Here is a 27181-nt window from a genome sequence, read left to right as displayed (position 1 = left end):
AAGGTAGTTGAATCGATCGATATAAAACATGTTCAGTGACTATGACTCAGGATCAGTTCTTATTTCTCTGTGTCGATTTTTGTTTTTGTGCGGACTTGTTGCAGAATGTGGAAATTACTGCATTAATAGTAAGTACTGTTCTAGCCTCTGTTATAGGTTGCAGAATATAGAATTAGCCCACTAAGGGAATTCCTAAGGCTGCGTTTACACTTGTGCCGGGGGGAGCAGTAAAAATTTGCAGTTGAGCAGCAGTTTTACCACCTGCTCCAGCTGCTCATCTTAAAGCAGTATTAAACCAAAAAGAAAATATTTATTATATTGCAATTTACAGATTATTAAATTTGGTGGCAGCATTAGTTTTTTTTTTAGGCTTTCTTTATTTCTTTCTTTCTTTCTTACCTGGTGATCCAGCCAGTAAGTCTGCCGTTTTTCAAAGGAAAAAGCTTTCCTGAAGATGTAGCATTTACAGGGTTCAGACAAACCATTTACCACTGACTGGGGTACCTATAATGATCAACATTTATTCAGGAAAAAAAACTGTAGCTGTAGCTCAGGGGTCTCCAAACTTTCTAAACAAAGGGTTTTTTGTCCTTTACACTTTATTTTGGCTGGACTGTGGCCAGCGGAGGTGGAAATTTTTCTGGCACCAGCGGGAGTAAACCTCACATTTGGTATTAGGTTGAGGAATAGTGCATCGTTGTTTGTATCATTTGGAGAAATGGTGCCCCATAGGTGGTGTCAATGGGAGAAATGGTGCCCCATAGGTGGTGTCAATGGGAGAAATAGTGCCCCATAGGTGGTGTCAATGGGAGAAATAGTGCCCCATAGGTGGTGTCAATGGGAGAAATGGTGCCCCATAGGTGGTGTCAATGGGAGAAATGGTGCCCCATAGGTGGTGTCAATGGGAGAAATAGTGCCCCATAGGTGGTGTCAATGGGAGAAATGGTGCCCCATAGGTGGTGTCAATGGGAGAAATGGTGCCCCATAGGTGGTGTCAATGGGAGAAACGGTGCCCATTGTTGGTGTCAGTTGACAGAATAGTGACTTGTATCACTGGGGGGAATAGTGCCCCAAGGACTGGATAAGGGGATACAAAGGGCCACATTCAGCCCTCGGGCTGCAGTTTGAAGACCACTGCTGTAGCTGCTTATAAAGTATTAGCTGAAGTTTGACTACAATTTGTTAGTACAGTTAAATCTGCTAGTACATCTAACACTTCCCTCCCCCCAGACTGACAATGCTGATGTCCAAAGGTGCCCCCTGTGCTCCTTGATCCAGAGTGGAGGCGCTCTAATACAGGAGGTGTGTTACTGGCCAGATCACCAGGTGAAAATAGAGGAAAAAAAGAAAACATATGCAGCCACCACATCTAATTATTGGTAAGCTGCAAAATATAAAATTTTGGGTTTTGGATTTAATACTGCTTTACCTAACATAGGATGGATAGGATGGCACACATGCCATAGCGAAATTGATACCCTATGTGACACTCAGCGGGAAGTACCCCTATTCAAGTGAATGGGGCCACACTACAACCCAAGTGTAATGCGTGTGGTTGCGGCAAGGTGCTACGGTATTTCAAGGGTTAAAGCAGCTGGTAGGGTGACAACATATCACCCCCCCACTTATTTTTCAACTGCCCACCACTGATCACTTTTCAGAGGAGCTCTGAACCCCACTACAAGTGTAAACGAGCCCTAATAGATGTTCAGGAAAGATATTGATCTTACGTTGGCCATACACATCAATTTGGCATCGTTCTTTTCCATTGGAGCTTTGATCACATTTGGATATCTTATCATTTGATGGTGCTACACATGTGTGTCCTATGACTTATTAAAATATTAGTTTGATAAATTGCTCTGCATGCCATAAAGACATACAATCAATAAAGAGTCATTGGAATATATCACATACATTGCATACATCAGAATGAAATACATTTTCCACATCTTTAAATTATTACTGATCAATTGAACCTGAAAAAATCAATGGAAAATTGTCTGCAAATGGAACAGTTTTTCATATATAATATTGTTAAATGAAATACAGAAATGATCAATGACAGGATTGAAACACGTTAGCTTCTTAGAAGGGGAAATATCTGAAGAAGGAATCGTATTTGTTGGCCATACCACTAGTCAGAAACTTGCTTTTCAAGGATTTCTAATCTCAAAATCAAAAGTCTAATATATTGCAGTTTACCAGTACTTAGATGCAGTAGCTGCATTAGTTTTCTTTTTTTCAGGCTAAGAACATTTTCAGAACGTATAGAAAACATCTGATCTTGCCAGAAATGCTGTATCCTTGTCAATTTCTATGAGCTGAACCAAAATCACAAATATGTTATGTCTCTGTAAACTGACCCCCCCCCCCCTCAATGTAATGGAGATGAGGAATTTAGGAGGGGTTAGTGGTCCAAATCAGGAGTGACAGCTATGGCTCACTCAATGGACACAGTGCAGTGAATAAGTGTGGCATCACATGGGCGGAATATGTTATTTAAAGGATCAGCCGGTGAAGATAAAGGTTAACAAAAGTCTGAAAATAGAAATCTGATGGAGCCACCACATCTAAAGGCTGTAATATATTAAATGTTTGATTTGGGGTTTAGATACACTTTAAGGGGTCTGTTTATTAAAAAAAAAAAACAATTGCTGTACAAGTGTATCAGCAGTCTCGCATTGTCTTTCAGCCAAGAACATTCAATCCCAAGATAGCCAGAAGCAATAGCCTTGACCAAAAGTAGCGTAAAACAATAACCTAAGAACATTCAACCAGAAGAGAAAATAACCTAAAGCAATAGTCTAAGAACATTCGATGAGAAGGAGAAATAGCCTAAAACAATAGCTTATGAAGATTCAACCCAAAGAGAAAATATCCTAAGGCGGGCCATACATGATTCATTTTCTTTCAGTAAACCAGCGGGTTGAACGAAAGAAAATGAAATGATTCCACACATTGAAGGTAAATGAGGAAATCCCTCCTGCGAGTTACTGTATTCTGACAGCGGGAAAGCTTCCCTGCCGTCCGTATCCACTCATCAGTACCTCCAGCTATAGCCGGCAGCACTCATTAAGTGAAAAATTTTCAACAGGCTGATTGTACAAAAGTCAGTTGATGGATTGATGTCTGTACAACCAGCCTGCTCATAGATGGATCAAAATTTGCTCTGCTGAACCAGCCGAATTTCGATCCATCTATTGCCAGCTAAAAGAAATAGCCAAAGAACATTTAACCAGAAAAGATTATAGCCTAACACAATAACCTAAGACCTTTGAATCAGAAGGGAATATAGCATAAAAGAATAGCCTGATAATATTCAACCAGAAGAGAAAATAGCCTAAGTGTATTCAACCAGAAGAGAAAACAGCCTAAAATAATAGCCTGAGAACATTTAGCCAAAGAGAAAATAGCCTAAAACAATAGCCTGAGAACATTCAGCCAAAGAGAAAATAGCCTAAAACAATAGCCTGAGAACATTCAGCCAAAAGAGAAAACAGCCTAAAACAGTAGCATGAGAACATTCAGCCAAAAGAGAAAATAGCTTAAAACAGTAGCATGAGAACATTCAGCCAAAAGAGAAAATAGCTTAAAACAATAGCCTGAGAACATTCAGCCAAATGAGAAAATAGCTTAAAACAATAGCCTGAGAACATTCAGCCAAAAGAGAAAATAGCTTAAAACAATAGCCTGAGAACATTTGACCATAACTAGCCTAAAACAATAGCCTAGGAACATTCAACAGCAAACATGATTCATTTTCTTTTGGTCAATCAGCAAGTTGAATGAAAGAAAATGCATCGATTCCCCCATCCACACATTGAGGTAGAAAAGAAAATCCATTCTGTGGAACTATTGCATTCTGACAGCAGGGAGGCTTCCCCTCCATCAGAATAAACTCATCAGTACCACCAAAGAATAACGTAATAATATTAAGAAGAGAAGATACCCTAAAGAAATATCCTAAGAACATTCAACCAATAGATATAAATTGCCTAAAACAATAGCCTAAGAACATTTGACCAATAATAACCTAAAGCAATAGCATAAGAACTTTCATCCAGAAGAGAACATCTCCCAAAGAATTAGCCTAGGAACATTTCAACCAGAAGGGAATATAGTCTGAAACAATAGCTTGAGATCATTAAACCAGAAGAGAAATTAGCCTAAAGCAATAGCTCAAGAACCTTTGACCAGAAGAGAATTCCTATGTATGTTTTTTATAAGTAGACCCCTAAGTGTCTGGTTTAGTATGAGGAGAAGAAGGGTAGAATTTGAATGGTTGGATGGTAGGGGCCAAAGGAACAGTTCTCCCTTCTGACACTTCAGACTCTGATGTAACCTATTCCAGCCATCAACATGATTATGCATCTTATGCAGGCCATAGACGGGTCGAAAATCGGCCGATTTTTCTTTGAAAAAAAAACGAAAAATCGGTTGTTCAAGCGGCCAACGTTACCAGCAACGGTTAAAAAAAATCGGCCGATTTTCATCCCGTCTACAGCCGGCAAAAAGTGTCCCTGCAGAGAGCTCCGCTATTTCTTTGACAGTTCCTTGACATTTATAGCGGTTGCAACAATGTATCTATTTGTATCCATTTAGGATACAGATGTTTTTATTCGGAAACAAATAGATACAATGTTGCAACCGCTATAAATGTCAAGGAACTGTCAAAGAAATAGCGGAGCTCTCTGCAGGGACATTTTTTGCCGGACTGGAATTCCTCTTCTTCTTCATCCTCTTCTTCTTCTTCTTCTGCTTCTTCTTCTTCTTCATCCTCTTCTTCATCCTCTTCTTCTTCTTCTTGATCCTCTTCTTCTTCCTCTTCTTCATCCTCTTCTTCCTCCTCTTCTTCATCCTCTTCTTCATCCTCTTCTTCTTCATCCTCTTCTTCATCCTCTTCTTCTTCTTCATCCTCTTCTTCTTCTTCTTCTTCATCCTCTTCTTCTTCTTCTTCCTCCTCTTCTTCATCTTCTTCTTCATTCTCTTCTTCTTCATTGTCTTCTTCTTCCTCTTCTTCTTCTTCATCCTCTTCTTCTTCTTCTTCCTCCTCTTCTTCATCCTCTTCTTCATCTTCCTCTTCTTCATCCTCTTCTTCTTCATCTTCTTCTTCTTCTTCCTCTTCTTCCTCTTCTTCTTCATCATCCTCTTCTTCCTCTTCTTCTTCATCCTCTTCTTCTTCTCCATCCTCTTCTTCTTCTTCATCCTCTTCTTCTCTTCCCCTTCTTCTTCCTCTTCTTCTTCATCCTCTTCTTCATCCTTTTCTTCTTCTTCTTCATCCTCTTCTTCTTTTTTCTCCTTCTTTTTGTCTTCCTCTTGCAGGTCACTGCTCATGCGCAGATTTTTTTATCGGTAAAAGATCGGCCGATTTGCCCATTATTGCCGCGAAAATCGGCCGATCGGCAAAATTGTCCGATTTCTTTCCAACTTTACCGATAAAAAAAAATCTGCCAAAATACCGAAAAATGGCCAAACAATTAGCCCACTAACGATCCGAAAATCGGCTGATTTTATTTTCGGCCGATTAATCGGCCGATTTTCGACCCATCTATGGCCTGCATTAAAGCCCAGCCCTGGCCAAACATTTTTTTTTCTTTTCTTAGTTTTGGATAGAGTGGGGAGGTGTTAGAACTTCTAGATTTTAATGCTATCTGTGTTTGCAAACAGATGATTTTCACCAGGGCCACCAAGTTGGGAATACACGGACAGCATACCAGGGTTGGGAATACACGGACAGCAATTAAAAAAAACATATAATAAAATAAGGTATGGTGCTAAACATACATAATAGATGAACAATATTCTAACTGTGATAGAAACATAAGAAATCTAAAAGTGAGAGTCCAAAATTAAGAACAAAAACAAAAGTCCCACACCAGGTTGTAGATCAAAAACAATGGTGCATAATCTTTTGGAGCCAAATAAATTGCTCCATGTAGATCCTTTGTGCTCCACCACCATAAGACAATATATTGCACTCCCCAACCATCCATGACCTGTTAATTAAAAGAAAGTCTAATGCGCTTTGTGTCCCCAAAGGTTTGGAACATCAGTGTATATCTTCTCAATGGTCTCCCAGGAGAAATGTCTCACAGTATGTTTATAAAAGAAATGAATACAATCAACCAAATATGCACTCACATTAGTTGGTACCCAATCCTCTGCACTAATACACTCCGCTCAAGATGTTAGCACCGCTCAACAGGGAGACCATTGTGAAGATATACACTGATGTTCTAAACCTTTGGGGACACAAAATGCATTAGACCTTCTTTTAATTAAGAGGTCATGGATGGTTGGGAAGTGCAATATATTGTCTTATGGTGGTGGAGCACAAAGGATCTGCATGGAGCAATTTAATTGGCACGAGAAGATTATGCACCACAGTTTTTGATCTACAACCTGTTGAGGGACTTTTGTTTTTGTTCTTGACTTTGGACTCATTATTTTATATCACTTTTAGGTTTCTTATGTTTCTATCGCAGTTGGAATATTGTTCACCTATTATGTATATTTAGCACCATACCTTATTTTATTACATGGTCACGAGTGATTTTTTCACTCCAAGGGGCAGCTAACATTTTTTGTATTATTTTTATTTTGTTGGCACACTAAATGGTTGAGTAATTATTTATATTTTATTGCATAGAAGATACACTGTTTGTGTAAGGCAGAATATATCACTTTTTTGCATGTAAAGAAAAGGCACTTAGTTCCTCACTAAATAAAAAAAAACCTCACAGAGGTGTCCTAACTCTTCATTACTGTACTAAAATATTGTATTTGTTGCCATCTGTGTCCATATTGGACATATTTCAAATCGCATCCCTGTTACATTGTAAACACAGACTGCTAGGAGCACTGAACAAAGGTTCTCACCATTCTCAACTCTATCCAAAACAAACAAAAGAGATTTAGCTGACTGAGTTGAAAAGGAGAAAAGGAAAATAACAAATTGAGGTGATTGAGACAATTCATAGCTATATAAAACAATAAAAAGTTGTATGACTGTATTTATAACTAGTGACATTTAAAAGTAGAGTGTTGTGGATTTATATTTATTGTTTTATTATGGCCAGGACTAAAAATGCATTTTATGCAAATATTTTTTCCTTTTTCTTAGCTACATGTGAAAGATTGCAAATTTGTTTTGTATTTGCATGTGCAACCGGCTGGTGGAGCTTGTGTTTTGAGGGATTCCCTTAGTCCCTTTGTTGAAAAAAGTTCTTTGTTTGCTTAGTAGCTCAAGCTGAAACTTATGCCCACAAGAGCTGGAGTCAGTAAAGCAGCCTTACATGGATCGATCTTGGCCAGTTCAGCTGGGACAGCCGAGATTCGCTCCTTCCATCAATTGGATTGGGTACAACCAGCCTGTCTGATTTTTTTTCACGTGATTTCCACTGGTGGCTCTAGCTGCTAGCTGTTTGGAAGGCTCCCTGCTGGCAGAACACAGTACTGCTGTGGGAGGAATTCCCCCATCAACACTGAATGTGTTGATGGGGGAATCAAGCGATTTTCTTTCCATCCACCCATGGGAGAAGGAAATAAGATCACATAATCTATGGCCTGCTTTATACCCCCTGCTCTTCTGTTCAGACAATCTTTTATTTAACGTGAGAGAGTCTGAAGATAAACAGCTTCTGCTGTGCTCTCTCTATGCACATGCTCTCTATGCTCTCAACCTATGTCAGTGGTTACCCTGTATTAACCACCTCCCGTCCCGACTGTTGTATATAAACGGCCGGACAGTGGCAGTGCAGGGTCGGGTGGCTGTTTATAAAAGGCCTCCCCGCCTCCTGCTTGTGTGCGCTCCCTGGGAACGCGCAGCACTGTGATCCGGTGCCCGATGTGTCCTCCGGACACAGTGGAACACCGCTCGTCGGTGCGAGGTCCCGATCATGTGATCACTAATTGGCCAATCAGTGATCACATGCAGAGTGGTAAGCAAGATGTCACTTCTGACATCATTGCTTACTACGTGTGAAATCTGTGAATGATCACAGAGGTCACATGGTTCAAGGCTATTCACAACAGCCTTGTACCATGTGACAAGCTGTGACCAATCACAGCTCACACAGTAGTTCTCAATGGCTGCAAGAATGCAGCCAGAGAGAAGGAGAAATTATTGCTTTTACAGCCTTTATGGGTGTAAAAGCAATTAGTGTAAAAAAAAAAAAAATCTTCATCGCCCCCCCACAAGTAGTACAGTGTCACCATGGTGACACTGTACTGCTAGGGTGACAGTATGTAAAAAAACAAAAAACAAATAATAATATAAAAAAATAAAATAAAAATTTAAAAAAAATGTTTAAAAATTATAATTTTTGGTTATAAACTAATTTGGGTTTTTTTTACTAAAAAGATAACGGAATAAATTTTGGCCAAGATTTATGATGAAATATTATTTATTTGCAAAATTTTATAAGAACGCTTTTTTTTAAAAAAATTTTGGACTTTTTCATTTACATAGCAAAAAAAATAAAAATTCCAGTGGTGAATAAATACCACCAAAATAAAGCTTTATCTGTCTCAAAAAAATGCTAAAAAATTCATATGGGTACAGTGTTGCATGACCGTGCAATTGTCATTCAAAGTGTGATAGCACTGAAAGCTGAAAATTGGCCTGGACAGTAAGGGGGTAAAAGTGTCCAGACTGGAATTGGCTATTTGTGTATTTTCAAAATACATATTTTATTTACATAGTAATACAATGTTTTCTAACCATAGGCACAATTAAAGTGTATTTATAGCCAAACTTTCTTTTCAGTTTAGGGTGGAGTAGAAAAGGGTTAAAACCCCTCACACTTAATTTTTTGCTGTTTGCGTCCCATTAGAAAGATCTACCTTCACGTTCTGTCCTAGGGACTCAACAGGAAGTGAGAGGAAATCTCTCCAAAGTGATAAGAAATCCCCTCTTAGACAGTTGGCACTGAAACAGGCACCCGCATTGGAAGATTACCCTTATCCTTGTTTAGATGGCAACTGTAAACTTTTGGATTTCCAATTACTTTGTGTCCTATTAACAATGGGACAGAAAGAGAAGGCAAATTTACCAAGAGGGAAACCAAACAACAATAAAAAGACACGGGTTCTAATCTTTCACTATCCTATCCAAAACTAAAAAAAAAGATTTGGCTGTACATGCAATTTAGCTGCAGTGTAGTCTTCAGAATGTGTTGTTTGGTGGAGATGTCTGGACCACACGCCTGGATAGTTTGGCTGGGAAATCAATTTGCATATATGAAATTGAAATCATATAAAAATATTTTGCCTAGAATGCAACTTTGAGTCTTCAAATATAGTAGTTGCAGAGAAAAGCACATTTCAACCCGTTGCCACAACAAACTGTCTTGCATTGAGGTGCCATTCTTTTAAATTGTCACCTCAACACATTTTTACAAAAATTTTGAGGGAATAAGAATTCTTGATTTCACTCATCCTTAATTGGCTCCTATAATGCACAGATTTCACTAGTGACCTTTTATAGAGTATGTATTACTGCATCACACACACACACTTAGGAACCACAATGACCCGGGGCAGATAAAATAGAATCATAATTGTTCTTCTTAGTTATTACAGAAGCCATTGAAATCCCGCAGTTTATTGGACGTAGCTATCTTATATATGACAACCGTGAGATTCTAAAAAGGTAAGTGCTGCTATATGGTCAAGTATTTGGGTAGATCCCTTGCTGCTTTCAATTTTATTCCTGTCTGGGTTTCCTAGTATCTTGATATGGTATTGACTATGAAGATCCATGGGCAGCACATTGGCTTACAGTGCCTTGCACTACTCAGGTCCTTAGTTTGGATCTCAGCCAGGACCATGCTATCCTGGATTTCCTCTCAAACGCAAAAGGCATGCTAGTAGGTTACTTGACTTCTATTTAAATTGGCCCTAGTATGTATAAATTGGCTATGCACCTGTTATCACATTTTACGTACTGGCCCCATGCCTGAGCAATAAGGGAGGATTAAGGAAAGACCTGACCACTTCCTTTGTTAAAGATTCACCAAGAAAATTCTAGCATAGACATGGTACAGAGAGTTGGGTATGACTAAATGTGTGTGTGTATATATATATATATATATATATATATATATATAGTTAGTCTGGCTGAAAAAAGACAAAAGTCTATCCAGTTCAAACATTAAAAAAAAAAATAGTTATAATCCTACACCCACAGTTGATCCAGAGGAAGGCAAAAAAACCCAGCAAAGCATGATCCAATTTGCACTTGCAGGGAAAATAATTCCTTCCTGATTCCCCGAGAAGCAATCAGATATCCCCTGGATCAACTTTACCTATAAATGTTAGTATCCAGTTATATTCTGTGTATCTAGGAAAGAATCCAGGACTTTTTTAAAGCAATCCACTGAGCTGGCCAGAACCAACTCTTGAGGGAGTCTATTCCACATTTTCACAGCTCTCACTGTGAAGAAACCTTTCTGTGGAGATTAAATTTCTTTTCCTCCAGACATAAAGAGTGTCCCCTTGTCCTCTGTGATGACCTCAGGGTGAATAACTGTACACCGAGTTCACTATATGAACCACTGATGTATTTATACATGGAGATCATATCCCCCCTTATGTATTATACATGGAGATCATATCCCCCCTTAATCTCCTCTTCTCAAGAGAGAATAAATTCAGTTCCTCTAATCTTTCCTCATAGCTGAGCTCCTCCATGTCTTGTATCAATTTAGTTGCCCTTCTCTGTACTTTCTCCAGTTCCCCAATGTTCTTTTTGTGAATTGGTGCCCAAAACTGAACTGTATATTCCAGATGAGGTCTTACTAATGATTTGTACCGGGGTAATATGATATCTCTCTCTCTGGAGTCTATACCTCTTTTAATACAAGAGAGGATTTTGCTCGCTTTAGAAACCGCAGCTTGGCATTGCATGTCATTATTAAGCTTGTGATCTACCAGAACCCCCAGATCCTTCACCACCATTGATTCCCCCAGTTGTACCCCCCTAGTATGTATGATGTATGCATATTCTTAGCCCCCAAGTGCATAACCTTACATTTATCAACATTAACCTCCCTAGCGGTATTCCTGAGTGTAGCTCGGGGTAAAATGTCAGTGCCAAAAGCGGTAACCCCGAGCTACACTCGGGCTTACCATGCGGCGCTGCATAGGGAGTCCCTGCAGCGCTTACCTTGTCCTGCGCTCCCGCGATGTGTCCCCTGCAGCGTCCCCGGCAATCTCCTCCGGCCGATGCCGGCATCTGGCTTCTGTGTTCCGGTCCCTGTGATGTCGGGACGTACAGGCGCCGCCGGCCGCGGCGGCGGCGGGAAATTTGAAAATGTAAAAAAATTTAATTTTTTTCAAAACACATTTTTCATAGTAAAACATTGCTGTTTCAAACCATTTCACATACATTTTGTCCCGAGTGCTTTGTCCTGCGCCCTACCTGCGTTTTGTCTGTTCTTTCTGCCTGGAAACTGAGAAACGTCCATGGTGTCCAAAAAGTGTCCCTTTAGGTCAAAAGCGGGTTTAGATCAGCTAGAGAACAGCGATATTAAATTAGAACCACTTGCAGAATTCAGTGATAATGATTTGTGGGGAAATTCGTCATCAGACACTGAAAACGATTTTGCGACATTGCTCAGTGATGTGCGAACTTGGCGCTATATTTCAAATTTCAGTGTTTTCGGTTTGATTATATTATTGAATTAAATGTATTATTATTATAATATTATTTTTTATGATTATTTATTAAATTATAATTTATGATTTCGTGTTTCAAATTTTATCATACCCGGGTTGTTTAATAGACTCTTGTTTGGACAGATTTCAGTGAGTTATTCCTAAAAATTACAGCCTACAATAAAAAAACTACTTATTTCCATGCAAAATAATGGTACCGCTTTCAGCACCAAAAATCTGAAATAATCATACCACCAGGGAGGTTAAACGTCATTTGCCTCATAGTTGCCCAATTACACAGTGCATTGAGGTCGGCTTGTAAATTGGAGACATCCTGTAAGGACGTTATTCCACTGCACAGCTTGGTGTCATCTGCAAAGACTGAAATTGGATTTTTAATCTCAGACCCTATATTGTTTATAAATAAATTAAATAAAATATGAAGATGCACAGTACTGATAATTTAAATATCATTATATTACGGTTTTCTGGACCTCAAATAAAGTCCGGAATACAATGCAGGTTAACAAGTTACAATGTTGGAGCCGAACTATTCCCTATTTTCTTTACCGATGAGCAAAGTTAGAACTGATATTACCCAGCATCCTTTGGGGCATGACCTCACTTGAGGCCTTAAAAATTAGAACCAAATTCTCACATTAGAATACTTTTTTGTAGCTTTCTACAGCACTATATGACATTTTTTTTTTAGCTTAAAAACCTTTTTTCCTTACTTTGTTCTTTTTTCCTCTCTGTGTTGTGCACATTCTAAAGTTCTTTTGTAAATGTCCTGTTATTGTGTGTGCACTTCAGCATCACAATTTTACTGCAATGACTACAGCAGTGCTTGTAATCCAATTTTGGGTGACAGCACCAAAGCTGAACATAGTAAGAGTTGTCACCCTCTGAAAGGTGCTGGTATGAATTAACGAAAAACAGAAAACTAGAATTATATCTAACAACAGGAAATCTCTTCAAAGTTAAGAAAATTATTTCTTATTCAGTTATCATTGGAACAAGTATATCCATGGAAAGAGTTCGCCAAAATTTTCATTTGTGAAACTTCTCAAAATTTGGGATTATTCATCACTTTTAGTCCTGTGATTTAGGATTACAATATACTGTAAGGGCTCATTCACATGAGCGCCAAGGCCCCTGTGTACAAGTGCTATGTTTTCTATGTGCCTGGAGCACCAAGGAGCTGCATGCAGGAGATGAAGAAACAGTGGCTCTACGGACTCAGCCGCATATGCACAGTTGACAGGCATACAGGTAGGGGTGCGCAGCCCCAAATGCACACTGTCTGCATAGGGCTGCACACCCATCCCTGCACGCAACTCCACGTTGCTTAGGGTGCATGAAAAAATACAGTTTTTGCATGCTGCATGCCTCTGCACCCATTTTAATGAGCCCGGAATGTTTTGACAACGAAGGAACATGTGCAGCAAGATATTTTTAAGTGTTTAGATTAGGTATACTTGGTTTGTATAGAGCTCCGCTTAGTAACCTTCAGGATCACTTGGGCCAGGGCCAGATTTCCCAATAGGCACTGTAGGCATGAGCCTATAGGTGCCCTTCCTAGATGGCCACCCATCTGTTTGAGTTTTTTTTTTTTTTTACAGCTGTCCCAAGGAGTCCCGAAAATAAAGGTCTGTCACTTGCAGCTGAGCTGCTTGTAGTGAACTTGGTGCAGATGGCGCCAAAACATGTTGCTGGGCAGAGCGAGTAATAGGCATCACTTACAGCACACAGATCACTTCCCCTACCTCCTCCGGCTCCTGGTCCCCAGCAGCTGATCAAGTGGCTCTATAAGTGAATAAAGAGTTGCAGTGATTGGATCGGACTCGGAAGGGGGTGTGGTTGCCTTGGAGGTACAGGTGTGAAAGGCTCAGTTCGGCTGCAGAGACAGTGAAGGGACCATCCCCTCTCCAGTAGGTACTGGGGCAGAATAGTCCGGGCCAGGGACAGTCAGGCTCTCTCTAGGCAGAGCGGAGAGGGCACAGGCAGTGAGTCCCCATCAGTGATCAAAGTGGAGGTGTCTCTGCACAGCTGTCTTGCACATAGAAGAGGGGGGAGGGTGGACCACACTGAACAGGTCACTGTGTACACAATGCAATATCACCCGCCCACAGTGCAAGGGGACCTATGTGGACCCTGATTTAAAGGGGAACTCTGGTGTAAGAGAGAACACTGTGGACCCTAATGTAAAGAGGAATGCTGCTGACTGTGATGTAAGGGGGGGGGGGGAGGATGTTTGCTGTGGTGACTAGAGACCACCTTACAGAAGAGATCCCCTGTACATCATAGTCTACAGTGTTCATCTTTACACATAGAAAAATATGTATATAAAAATATTTTATCAAGAAAAAAAAGGCAGTCTTACTGTCTACTTTTTTGAATGGGAGGAGGGGGGGGCCTATAGGCTCCTGAGATGTAAATCCAGCCCTGACTTGGGCTGGAGCTGAAGGACATTTATCATGAAAAATTGATGTTCCCTAAATGTGTTGTAAATGCTGGCCTTGTCTGTATAAGCTAAGGCAAAGAAAAACCTAATCCATGTGTACTTTGCACGCAGTAAATATAATTTATTTTTGTCCCCAGAGTTTCTGGATCTCGTACAAACATCTTCATGAGATTTAAGACAACCGTGAAGGATGGACTTCTTATGTGGAGAGGGGACAGCCCTATGAGACCAAACAGTGACTTTATTTCGCTGGGCCTCCAGGAGGGGACTCTCGTTTTTAGGTATGTTTGGTTATTCAGTGATATATTTATTTAGGTATTTCAAGATAATTTCTGCCTTGGAGTTTATAGGTGTTTTTTAGTCCTCAGACAAATGGGCAGGTCAGGCAGAGACAGTCCAGATTCTGGACATGTAAATGGAGCAGAAATAATGTGCCGAAGAACAGGAAAAGCACAGACAAGCTGCATACAAACACAGTTAAATGGGTGATGTCACCGGTCAAATGGATGATGTCACCATGCTTCCTGGCAAATCCAGATGATATAGACCCCATGAGAATACATGCCTGCGATGAGCTGGTCTGTGTTAATTCTGGCACCGAGCTTTTCCAGGAGGCACGTTGACATTACCCTTGACTTTCAGCGAAGCCTTGGAAGATGGAGTTTCTCTTTATGTGTTTGGGAGTTCTTCACTGAGCAATGTTTTTTAAAGACATTTGTGTTGGGGGGGCTGGAGGGATGGGCTGGCAAAAAAAACTGAGGTTCTATCTAATGAAAGGTCTGCTTTAAGGCTTGGTTCAAACTAGATGTGAACAAGTAGGTGCTACGCCCAGAGATAATCCCCATGCAGGTGGAATGTCGGTGCTCTGGCTCTGTGTGTCTTCCCAGCACAGATGCAACTGAATAATGAGGATGGGTATATCCGGCACTCATCTTCCCAAACAGTAAACTTTATTAAAGTGACAACTATTTCTGCGCCAATAAAAAACTACAAAGTCTAAACTTCAGCTGTGCAATGTGAAAAACACAAATAATACCAAATATACATAAACAGCGCAAAAATAGACCTCTAAATAAAATAAAACTTTTTTACATAAAGTGAATAATACTAATAAATATATCATAAACCATAAATTAATAGTGAATGTCCCCAATAATATTAAACACCAAAAGTCCGTGTATGATGAAAATAGAAATTTACAAAAATTCTTCAAATGTAAAGAAGCTTCCACCTTCCACCCGTGCAAACCAACATCAAATGCACTCACCAAATATTGGTGAATGAGAAGCTTTTAGGGATTTTAAAGGGATCCTAAACCCTCTTTAGCATCCACTCTATGGACTTCTTCACCATCAGAATGGCTCCACCATTCAACCGGGAGAAAAAAACCTCAAATAGTGTAATATTGCCAATCAACAATATAATTAAAAGCAAAGATTAAGGCCACTTTGGGAACTGTGCTGATCTCTGTGTGGATCCTCTGCTTTATCCTGTGGCTGTGATGTGGGATTCCTGAATTAGGAGGCTGTAAAGTGCTTGTTTTCCATTTGGAGGCCATGGTTTCAATAAATGTGCTTTTTAAAGTTGCTGACATGTGAGTGGCCTTAATCTCATTCACCAATATTTGATGAGTGCATTTGATGTTGGTTTGCACGGGTGGAAGGTGGAAGCTTCTTTACATTTGAAGAATTTTTGGAAATTTCTATTTTCATCTTACACGGACTTTTGGTGTTTATTATTATTGGGGACATTCACTATTAATTTATGGTTTATGATATATTTATTAGTATTATTCACTTTATGTAAAAAAGTTTTGTTTTATTTAGAGGTCTATTTTTGCGCTGTTTATGTATATTTAGTAAACTTTATTGAACGAGTAAAATGTGCAAATAAAATGGCCTACATTTTTCAGCAATAAGCCTTAGTCATGGCCATAAAGTACAAGTCAGGACATTACATTTATATATACCAAATAAATGAATCTAAAAAAGAAACTCCTCCTCATACCCATCAGGCAATTCAGTAGATTAACCAGCCAATTAGTGACAGGTGCTAGAAAATAACCTTGATGGGTGAAGAGATTCACAACAGAAAAACTATGAAAAGTGAAAAACACAACTGAAAAGTGATTAACATAAAATAAAAATTGACAATAAATAATAAAGTCAAAAAGCAAAATGCAAGGATGTTGTAAAAGGTACACCTCAGGGCACCTACCATTTCAAAATTCAATACAATTTTATTAAAAGTTAACCCTAACGTGTGCAATATAAATAATGATCAGAAGGAATATATAGCTGTAAAGGGCATTAAATAGAATATTATTAATACCATCTATGGGATAATACTTTTTCATTCCTGATGACAAAAAATAAAAATAAAAAAAAAGTTAAAAAAAGGGGATCTATGGGGGAAACTTAAAGAAATGGATTTTAAGAAAAATATGGGATTGTGGAGGGACTGAAAATGCTAGTAATTATTTAAGAAATAAATCCACGTCCCACTTGTGATTGTCCTGCAGGTATTCTAGTCTGCAAGGAAAAAATCCATTTTGTTTCTTCCAATAAACAGTTCATATCTCCCCTCTCACTGATTTGGTAACCCTTTCTAAGCCACTGAATCTAAAAAAGACCATTTTAGTGGAATGTACCTCCCTAAAGTGTTTGGAAACATTTGAGATTATTTTTGCATTAGGGTTGCTCATGCCATTATAGTGAGTTGAGATTCTATTTAATAGAAGGTCTGCTTTAAGGCTAGGTTCAAACCAGCCTGTGCTCTGTAAAGCAAACCCTCCAAGATTAGAAGAGTGTACTTTATTTTCTTTTCTTTCCTGCAGCTATAACCTGGGCAGTGGAATGATCTCCATAATGGTGAACGGTACATTCAATGATGGACGATGGCACCGGGTCAAGGCTGTACGGTTAGAACCTTCTTATTGCTTTGTGCCAGCTTAGAACTATGTAACTATTCTAGTTATCACATATATAGTGGTGCTTCCAAAAAATGTCCTGTGGATATCAGTTCCTAAAGCTAAACTAGCCAGGAGGATTAACCCTAATAAACATGATGAGAATATCGGACAATTGATCGTCCTTTTTTTTTTTGTTTGCTGCTAGTCTCATATAGAAAACGTATAGGTTACTAAAGTTACAAAAATTCTTCGGAAGTAATGTAATGTATTGTGTTCTGTCGTTTCGGAGCACGCCTGGTCTTGGCCACTCAATTTTTTTTTGTACAAATACTATACTAATTACATGAAAATCATTCATTCTGTTATCTTAAAAAAAGTATTTTTGTGCTTGCCCTTTCGGATATTTTTACATGAACTGTCGTGATTAGCTCTTGAAAGCTGTGTCCTAATAAATAGATCAGGGCTTAAAATTTCAAGTCTAGACCTACTAGCCAGGCAAAAACCTTACTCTCCATCAATTGCCCCACCAAACCAGGTCTGCCTCCAACCCCACCCCAGGCCCATTCCCCAACCCCGCCCCCTTAAAGCTTATGAAATTACATTTTTCTTTAGAATAAAGTGTCCAAAATATAAAAAACAGCAATTATAACATATCTTTATTATGTCAATTTAAACATAACAGCAATAGCTTAATAGAGTCTAGAGGGCAAGTGGTTAACATAAAACAATGTAAACATAAAATGAAAATAAGTGTCCCCATCAGAGTCCTCCTTTACATCAGGTGTCCCCATCAGAGTCCCCCTTTATATAAGGTGTTCCCATCAGAGTCCCCCTTTACATCAGGTGTCCCCATCAGAGTCCCCCTTTATATAAGGTGTTCCCATCAGAGCCCCCCTTTACATCAGGTGTCCCCATAAGTGTAACCTCACCCTTCCCCCTTGTACTCACAGATCTTCTTGTGAATGCAGCTTCTCCTTCTTTCCCTCCTTCGGTCATGTGATAAGTCACTTGACAAGGGGAGAGAGGAAGGACACTCTGCCTTCACTCCTTAGTGCCGGCTATTGCCCCCCACAGGCAAGAGGGAGGAGAAAGCCTTGTCCTCCCTCCAGCAAGTGTCAGCAGCTGCTCCCTGTGACAGGAGTGAAACTGCGATCACTTCGGTCACTGAAGAGCGGCACCAGCAGTGCGTCCCCCTCAACATAGAGCTCGGGGCAGGTTGATACTGCTGGTAGCACCCGTCCCCACCCTCCAATGCGGTGCCTGGGACACACTCACCCCCCATGTTAGTTTCACTAGCCAAATGCGAGCAGGCGAGTGGAAATTTCAAGCCCTGAAATAGATTATTGGACAATCGCTCCGAATGCATTTTTTTCATCCGATATTCTCATTGTGTGTACAAGGCTTAATACATAATTAACAAGTTGTCATCTTACCTCCTTCTTCAATGTTCCTTTTCTTTTTGAAATTCATTCATTGGCGAACCAGGAAGAGAGTGTCTTAGCAGACTGGGTGTGGAGTGTGGCAAATGTATGTAAATAACAAGACTTAACAGGATTACAAATCCTTTGGCAAGAAAAAAGGGAAAATTTACAATTCGTTTTTCTATTTATTGATCTGTTTGCCTGGAGTTTCTCTTTGTCTATCGAGGAATATATAGTACCAAGTCTCAAACAGTTTCAAGGCTGTGTAATTGAACGATCAGACTAAACTGCACATCTCCAGATCAGGTGTCTAGTGCGGTTCCCTAGAAAGGAGTATGGAGGGAGAGGGATAAGAATGGGGTGAACAAAAAGGGACAGAAGGCAAGGTGCACCTTTCTTGGAACAGAATAATGCTTCTATTGCCCCCTCATTATCACTTTTCTCTTCCAGAGATGGACAGTCAGGAAAGGTGACAGTGGATGACTATGGTGCCAGGACAGGAAAATCTCCAGGGTTAATGCGACAACTAAACATTAATGGAGACCTCTATGTTGGTGAGTGCTTATGAAGTTAGGTTATGATTGGGTTGAGTATGATATATACAGACTCACAGACAATAAGCACACACGTAGACTGTGGAACATGGATAGATGTCTGCAAAAAGAGGCCCTGCTCTATTCTCCTTTGATCCTCCTCAGCTTCAGTCACTCAAGCAAACCAGATGCTGACTCCAAGGTAGTATGCCTTGGTCCCACTATCACCAGACACTGAGTTGCTCATTGATAAAGCAGCACAAGTTTAATCAGCTAGCACAAACACACAAGGGGGTTTATTTACTAAAGCTGGTTCTCTCCAAATCTCGTGCACTTCTGCATAGAAACCAATCAGCTTCCAGGTTTTATTGCTAAAGCTTAACTGAACAAGCTGAGGTTAAAAGCTGATTGGCTACCATGGACAGCTTCACCGGATTTTAAGCGCTCCGGCTTTAGTAAATAAACTCCAAAGTGTCCCCACTTACTGGCTGCCCCACTCTAACGTATTTCACCCTTACGAGCCTAATAGTAGAGCTATCCTAAACATAAATGAAGTTGTATTATAGGACACATCAAATTAAATTTAAGAAAAACATACTGTTGAACAAGCATTTGGACTCCCTCCATGACCAGAGCATCCTTGCCTACCCAATGAACAAGGAAGACCACCTACTGGCTGTTTGGAGATTTTGCTCGCTTTGTCAATAGGCAGGGCTTAAAGTATATCTACATATAACCATTTTTTACATTTTGGATAGAGTAGGAGGTAGTAAAACAACTGTTAGTTTTTGTTATTTTTTGCCATCTGTGTGCAAAATAAAAATCAAGCCATGACATTCACATGAGAGAGGAGCTAACTGCTCTGGGATGTTGTTTTTCATTTAGGAATAGCTTTTTAGGCATGGGTCAGCCCACTACTGGACACTGCCTTCCTTCTAGGAACACCATTTCCCTTAAAGAATATCTCAGCCTAGGAAAAAGCATATTACAGCTTAGTAGCCTGTAATAAATTTTTTGCAAGTACAGGAAAATACCTATTGGTCCTGCTAAAACTCCAGTATCCTAACTTCTGCACATTGAACTGATATCTCAAACAATGATATTAGTCTTCCAAGATACCTTCATGAAATGTAGAACATCTCCTCCCTATGTCATGGAAATGAGAATAGGAGTAGCCATTTGTAGTCCAAATCAGGAGAGCAAGAAACTCAATTTGAGAACAATGATCGCAAAGTGCTACCACCCAGCTATTAAGAATTATAAGAGTCCAAAAATCCAATGTAGAGCTACAGAAGTCCATATAGCACTAGGGCAAGCCTCATATAGTAGTAGCAGAACTCTCTATAGAATAGAGACGAAAAGAAGCACCTCTAAGTGCAGTATAGGTAACTTTAATGGCTAACAAATGTAGAACAACTCATATATTGCATAATAAAAGCAAGCTCAGAAAGATGGGAAGACAGCTGTGTCCATGCTGTGTCAGCCGCATCTACACTCGGAAGACCGTGGATGTAGGAAAGAGTCGGCCGGCATGTGTAGTCTTCTAAAGATGGCATCTGGAAAGCATATTGAGGCGCGACGTCCATGTCAGTGTGATGACGTATGTGGACCAGCATGCATAGCAACGCGTTTCGGAGCATGCGCTAGGCCTCTAAGGGTGGAAGCACACTCCCTTGTCCTGACATTCTTCTCCAGAAGATTACTGTGAGCCTTGGCCCCAGACTCGGGCCTTGTCTCGCAAGCATCAAAAAATATGTCTGCACTACAGTGTGTAATCCAAAACAATATAAATACAACCTGAAAAAAGGGTAGTGGCTGTCTGAAAGTGATAAGTCACCTTGAAAACTATTAAAATATATACCCACTGATATTTTTAGGGGTGACAGCACTGCCTATATACAAATAATAATGAATACCACAAAATTAAACATCAAAAATAATCAGAAAATAACAATCCACAATTCTATATAATTTCACACTAGGTGTATAGAGTTCACAGCAATCCACATTCACTGTAAAAAAGAAGTGCTGGTAAAATGGTACTCCAAGATGGGACCATTCCAGATAGCAAAAGGACCATCATATTGACCCATTGTTTTACCAAATGAGTCAACACAGTGATCCCAAACCAAATCTTGGTAGTATGCAGCTCTGTCTCTTTAAATGGTCTCCTTCCAATCCCCCAGTGTTGCTATATAACTCAGAGATGCTATAACAAGTACGATGCATCAGAGGGAGAGAGGGCTCTATATAGTGAAAGTATTGTTTATTAGACAAAAAAATATAGAATATTGCACTTACAATCATTAAAACCATCTATAGCCTTGTAAGAATGAAAAACACCACATCCAAGATGGTGGCCGTGTGCTTCACAGGAAGCAGATGTGACGTCACTGGAAGTTCCATCCTACGCATTTCATCATATTAATGTAATGTTCCTATGAGCTGGATCACACAGTGAATGTGGATTGCTGTGAACAAGTGTGGAACAATAAAGAATCGTGGACTGTTGTTTGCTGATTATTCTTGATGTTTAATGTTGGGCTATTCATTGTTATTTGTATGTAGGCAGTGCTGTCACCCCTAAAAAGATTATTGGGTATATATGTTAATACTTGTCTCACAAGCACATGCATGGGTGTCCTCCCTAGGCAGGAGGCAAAGGAAGACAAAACATTAAGCACACACCAACTATTAGGCTCAGAGGAACAGAGTTTCATCGGGCCACACCCAAATATTTATACGTTCTCCCTGCCTGCTTAGAATCACAAGTAGAAGCCTACATGTGCTATAGTTCTATCTATACAACACAATGTGGCTGAGCTTTCAGACTAAACCATTGTTTCCTTGATAGCAGCAGACTAATTTTACTTTTTGCTCTAATATTTTAATTCATTCTTTGCTAGGTGGAATGAAAGAGATTGCCCTACACACAAACAGACAGTATGTTGGAGGCCTCATAGGTTGCATCTCTCACTTCACCCTCTCCACTGACTACCACGTGTCACTAGTGGAAGACGCATCAGACGGAAAAAACATCAACACTTGCGGAACTAAATAGGAATGAACGTTAAGATGCTTGAAACCAAGGAACAAAGGAAGACTTTGCACTGTAAGGACAATCTGCAATCCGTGTCATTCCAAATATGCTTCAAGAACAACCACAACCAAAAAAGAATCTTCTACCAGATGTTTCCTTTTGTTGGGAAAGAAAACTTGAACTATTTTCTAAAGTCTCAATTAGTGTGAGATTCAGAATATGTGACTAACAAGAGAGATGTGTGTGCCTTTCTCTCACTTCCGTCCCCGAAAATCTAAAATAGTTTTCAGAATATGGATGAGTCAGTCGAAGATTTTGATCACCCCTTTGTCAGTTGTAAGTAATGTACTGTAAATGAGGAAATAGGTGTCACTGGGCCTAACATAATGGACCTTATCCTTCCCTTGTGCAATCAAAACAGCTCTCTCCCAAATACCTGACAGCAACCTGTGCAATATTTAGTAAGAGAACAACATGGTCATTCATCTGGTCATCTTTATGTATGTGTCATTGTTCATCTAATTACCCCACCAGGATCTTTCTCATTATCTTGCATTACACTGGCAACCCTTTAATGACTGAAGCTCACTAGAAGCTGCCAAAGAACACAGAGGCAATGCAGAAGTTTTACATCCTGATTGGTGACACCACTGGGGTCCTAGATCCTGCCTCATTCAGTCTTAAATTGAAAATGAACAACTAACTGTACAAATGCTGATATTTAAAAATACCAATTGCTATGTAGTGAAAGTATCTGTCAAATTAAACAAGTTTCTTAAGTAGGTCCTTGTTTTACATAGGGTTGACACATCTAATTGAGATTGTAATGTTTGTAGCGCTACCCCTGAAGGAGCATCTGGTTGTATTGGACCCTTCTAACCTGTCTAGGGTTAAACAGTTCCAGAGCGACTGCAAGGCACTCACTGACCTAACAGTGGCAACTGATTGACTGACTTCCATCCAACTGATCTTTTGCTTGAAGAAGTTCTATTGTACAATAAAGGAAAAGGGTTAGGGCACAAGACATCCCCCAAGGGTATAGCAAACTCCAGTAGCGGAATAATAATCTTACTCTCAGCCTTCACAGGTAAAGAACTTATAAACCTACCTGACATCATGTGAACTTGAACTCCAGGATGAAGAGTAGATGAAGTAACAGTAAACTCTTTGGGTGAGACTTCAGACTTTCTGTAAGGGCCAGCCAGCTTCCAGGCACCACCAGCCAAAGTTCCTCACTGGTGCTTCTTCCTAGGACTGGCTCCACACTTGCTGGGAAAAAACACCTCCAGAAGGCTTAGGCCTAAGACTCAAACCTTGTCTCCTAAGTACGTGGGCGTCCTCCCTGGGTAGCAGGCTGAGGATGTAACATCTTTACACCTCCTCCAACAGGCAAGATCCTGAGGGAAAGAGAGCTTCACTAGGTTGCATGCAAGTATTTATGCCCTCTCCCTGCCTACACTACTGATATTGAACCTTCTAGTGGTTGGCCAGTGGGACTGGATCTTCTTGCTCTAATGCCAGGGTTTAGTTTGTTTGCTGCAACTAAATTGGGGACCACTCTTTGCTACCATTAGCAACTTCCAGCAAACAAAAATGTAATTTATAATGACTTTCTTGCTCCTGCAGTAGAACACACTGAGCACTTACCTCTCTGGTGGTGGATCTTCAAGCAGTACAGCCTCCTGGAAAGCCTATGGCACTCAACACTACAAGAAGAGTCAAATGCCTCCCTCACTCCACAACACACGATAGTTCCTTTGTTGACCCCTACAATTCCAAAGGACTCGTAATAGGAGTAGTAATGCATGGGCTTGTGGGAGGAAACACAGCACACAACAGGAGATGTAGGAATCCAACAACCCTGGAGATGTCAAATGCTAAAGATTTTTTGAAGGCTGTACTGCTGGAAGACAGCCGAGTTCAGATTCATCATAGGAGAGCTAAGCATTCAGTGTCTTCCACTGCAGGAGCCAAGCTTTGGATTTTTTATTTTGGAAAGCAATCTAATCCTCTTTTCTTTAGTTGTCTTTAGGGCTGGTTCACATTATAGAAACGCAGTCCAGATGAATTCCGGATGTGTTTTCACATGCACGTTTTTTGACACGTTAGAGTGCATTTTTTATGCATTCCAGGAAATTTTTTCCTCTCTTTTCTTCTTCAATTTAAATAGGGACATGTGCATTCTAGTGCAATTGTGATGCATTTTACCACGTTCCAGTACAGTTGTGTGCAGAAAAAATGCTGCATGTTCTAAATCTTTTTTCTGCAACCGGAACTCACTGGAACTGTAAGCAATGATGTGAACTATGACATTGACAACCATATAACCTACTTTCTGTGCATTTTGGATGCAGAAAAAAAGCAACTGAAACACATGTAGTGTGAACTGTCCCTCAGACTCTGCAACTAATTATTTGAATTATTTTGAAGTTGATAATCTCTGTAGATTAAACAGGTACATCACAATTGAGAAACTAGGGCCAAGAGTGAGTTGAGAAATCCCCTAAGATTGCTGCCCTGTCACTTTCCACAACTCCTGCTAACATGTTCTGTCTCCAGGTCTCCTAGTGTGCATAACTGGATCACACAACAGAGCCTCACAATTAAGAGACATGCACTATAGGGCTTGACTGGTTACTGACACCATCTATTTAAATGTTTAGCTCTCTAACTGAACAAACCAGAAAATGCAAATATTTATTGAAAATGACCGAGTTTATTTTACATGGGCTGCTGGAGGGTGGTAAAAACAGGCAATTGGTCCAGATTTTTAGACCCCTGACCACTCACCCTCAATAAGGCATGGTGGCCGCTTGACGTGTTGAGTTTGGCAAGTGGTGCCAGACTTGCCCAATAAGGTCAATGGGACTGTATTGAAACCATATGGCAAACACTTGGCACAAAGTTGTGGTGCAGTATTTTACCAAATTCCCCCTTGGGCCTCCTGAATGCCTAAAAACTAGCTCTAAGCTTTCACTGAAATAGTGATCCTCTGGGGAATGCATTTCAGAGGAGCAGTAGAGCCTTCCGCTCATATGCACGATCCAAGAGTGAGTCTCGTATTACTCTAGCAAATATAATTGCAATATTTTATGTGATTATTGACCTGCTGCAAGTCAAAATACTACTTTTTTGGTGGTAGATTCCCATCAGCTGACACCATGGAATTTACTAATAATTAAATTGTTTAAAGGACTTCGCAAAAAAAAAAAGTTCTACCTCGATGAAACAGTATATAATATTTTTATTTTCTTTTATTGACCAAAGGCCCATACTCATCTGTTTAACATTTTACGGACATCCAGACAGGGGTTTACTTATAACCTTCCCCAGATTTTGTATCATGATCTGATTCCTGCACCACTTTGTAGACCTGACTTAGACATTTTGTACATGTATATATTTTTATAGGACACTTGACCAAATGTAATGTAGAGTTTTAGAATGTAACAACTTTTTGCACAATTTCCCCAATGTGTTTGTTATATGGAAATATGTTTTGTGTCCTAATGTCCATTTCATTTCCCGTCTTTCCCCACCTTAATACTTTTGTACATTTCTTGTCTATCCATGTTTGTTTTTCAACCAAATAAATAATGTTAATACATAATATTGTATATGTGCTATTTTTATTTCTTCTAAAACCTGGCAAGGTTTTACACACATCAATGCAGCTGTGTTTTAATTATTATATCAATAAATGCAAGCAGTGCATTCATTTGACTTGTCATCAGCCTCTGTATAGTGTGTAAAGCATAGCTCAGTAAGGGGGAAGCAGCACAGGGAGCCTGTCTGGAGTGCTGCTGTGTAATGGCATGTTGATAGAAAGAGAGATCAGAGTGACAGAGAGATATTCTCATGAGTGTGCTGCTTCTCCTTTTGCTCTCCAGTCAGTGGGACTGTAAAGAGTGAAACATTGGCACAGGATGATAAAGTCCCTTCTCCTGTAAGACAGGGCTGTACTGTGTTCTATAGTTGTGTAGATCTCAGGACTGGATGGACAAGAATTTCCCAAAGTTGATGTTTTATCTGCCAAGGGATTTTGAATTCATAGACCCCTGCTTGACAGCACAGCTATGGAGATAGCATCACTTTATTTGTTAGTGTTAGATGTTTATTTACTTAAAAGGCAGATAGACTGTTCACTTTGAATGGGAAGATGCACTGTGCAAGGGAAATTTCCCAGGAACTTAGTGAATGAAGGGAACACCTGCTGATGTCCATCATCCAAGCAAAAATTGTGGGTTTTGTTTTCTTTTAATTTTCCATAGATATGATTTGATATTCTTTGAAAAGTGAAATTTCACCTCATTCACTAAGCTCTTGGAAAAGTTCCCTTGCAAACAACCTATTTGCCTTTAGTAAATTGACCCCACAGTGCATCTTAAAGCAAAACTTTTTTTTGTTTTGGAAGCAGTGATGAGGGGTTAGATATCTATTATTTTATTGTTTTCAGTGTCAAAATTAGAGAGAGTTACCTTTCCATTATTGTCCTAGTGACCATTCCTCAATTTCAGAATTTTAAATTGGCATTGTTGAAATGCCGAAAATACCAATCATTGTTGGTGTGGGGGCACACTGGCTGCCATTGTGCCATATGCAGGGTGTCCAGTGCGCTCCTGTACCTTTAGGGAGGGGTGGGCTCCATCAGGTTCACCTGCCCTCGGTCTATCCATTTAACACATGTGCCTCTACTAGGGGGGGGGGGGGGTCTCAGGAACTGCAGAATATTGGGGTACCGTGAAGAGGCTCTGCAGCTTACGCATGAATTTGCAAATGTGTGCTAACTGCACTCCTGTTTTTAATGCATACTGTTGGACAGGCTCATTCGGTTTCTTTGCCCCTAAACTCTGCTGATGCTAAAAACTCTGATAAAAGCCTACGTGAGCATGCATGCATAGGCTTTTATTGAGTTAGGTTCAGGAGCTTTGGCAAGAAACAACAAAAGCTCTTAAACTCACGTTTAGGAGCAGCAGTGTGTTTGAGGCCTTAAAGTAAGGAAAATTGGCCAACAACTGTGTAGTATGACAAATTAGATGAGGTGAAATATGCCATATGGCCAAAAGTGCATGGTAGTCCTATAACTCATTGAGGTTGAGGTTTCCAGTCAGAGTACTGTTAACCATGTGTCTACAGGGGCAATGTTTTATT

General features: G+C 39.9%; 1 protein-coding gene across 2 annotated transcripts in view; it reads left to right on the top strand.

Annotated features, from left to right (window-relative positions):
- The window catches only part of EGFLAM (EGF like, fibronectin type III and laminin G domains), a 240501-nt gene extending 214861 nt beyond the window's left edge, over positions 1-25640 (top strand). Inside the window, exons 19-24 of one of the 2 annotated variants that reach the window (XM_089687829.1) lie at positions 105-128; positions 9577-9655; positions 14263-14406; positions 16962-17045; positions 18908-19011; positions 21897-25640. In XM_089687829.1, coding sequence (XP_089543955.1) covers positions 105-128; positions 9577-9655; positions 14263-14406; positions 16962-17045; positions 18908-19011; positions 21897-22051 — 590 coding nt within the window. In that variant the 3' untranslated portion in view covers positions 22052-25640. The remainder of the gene's footprint in view (positions 1-104; positions 129-9576; positions 9656-14262; positions 14407-16961; positions 17046-18907; positions 19012-21896) is intronic. The other variant, XM_089687830.1, reaches the window with a different exon arrangement.
- Positions 25641-27181: the final 1541 nt, after the last annotated feature.

The sequence above is a fragment of the Staurois parvus genome, unplaced genomic scaffold (assembly GCF_062004578.1).
Source record: "Staurois parvus isolate SC_StPar_1 unplaced genomic scaffold, SC_StPar_1.0 ptg000438l, whole genome shotgun sequence".
Lineage (NCBI taxonomy): Eukaryota > Metazoa > Chordata > Amphibia > Anura > Ranidae > Staurois > Staurois parvus.
The sequence above is the reverse complement of the archived record's forward strand: the minus strand, read 5'-3'. Positions and strand labels throughout refer to the sequence as shown.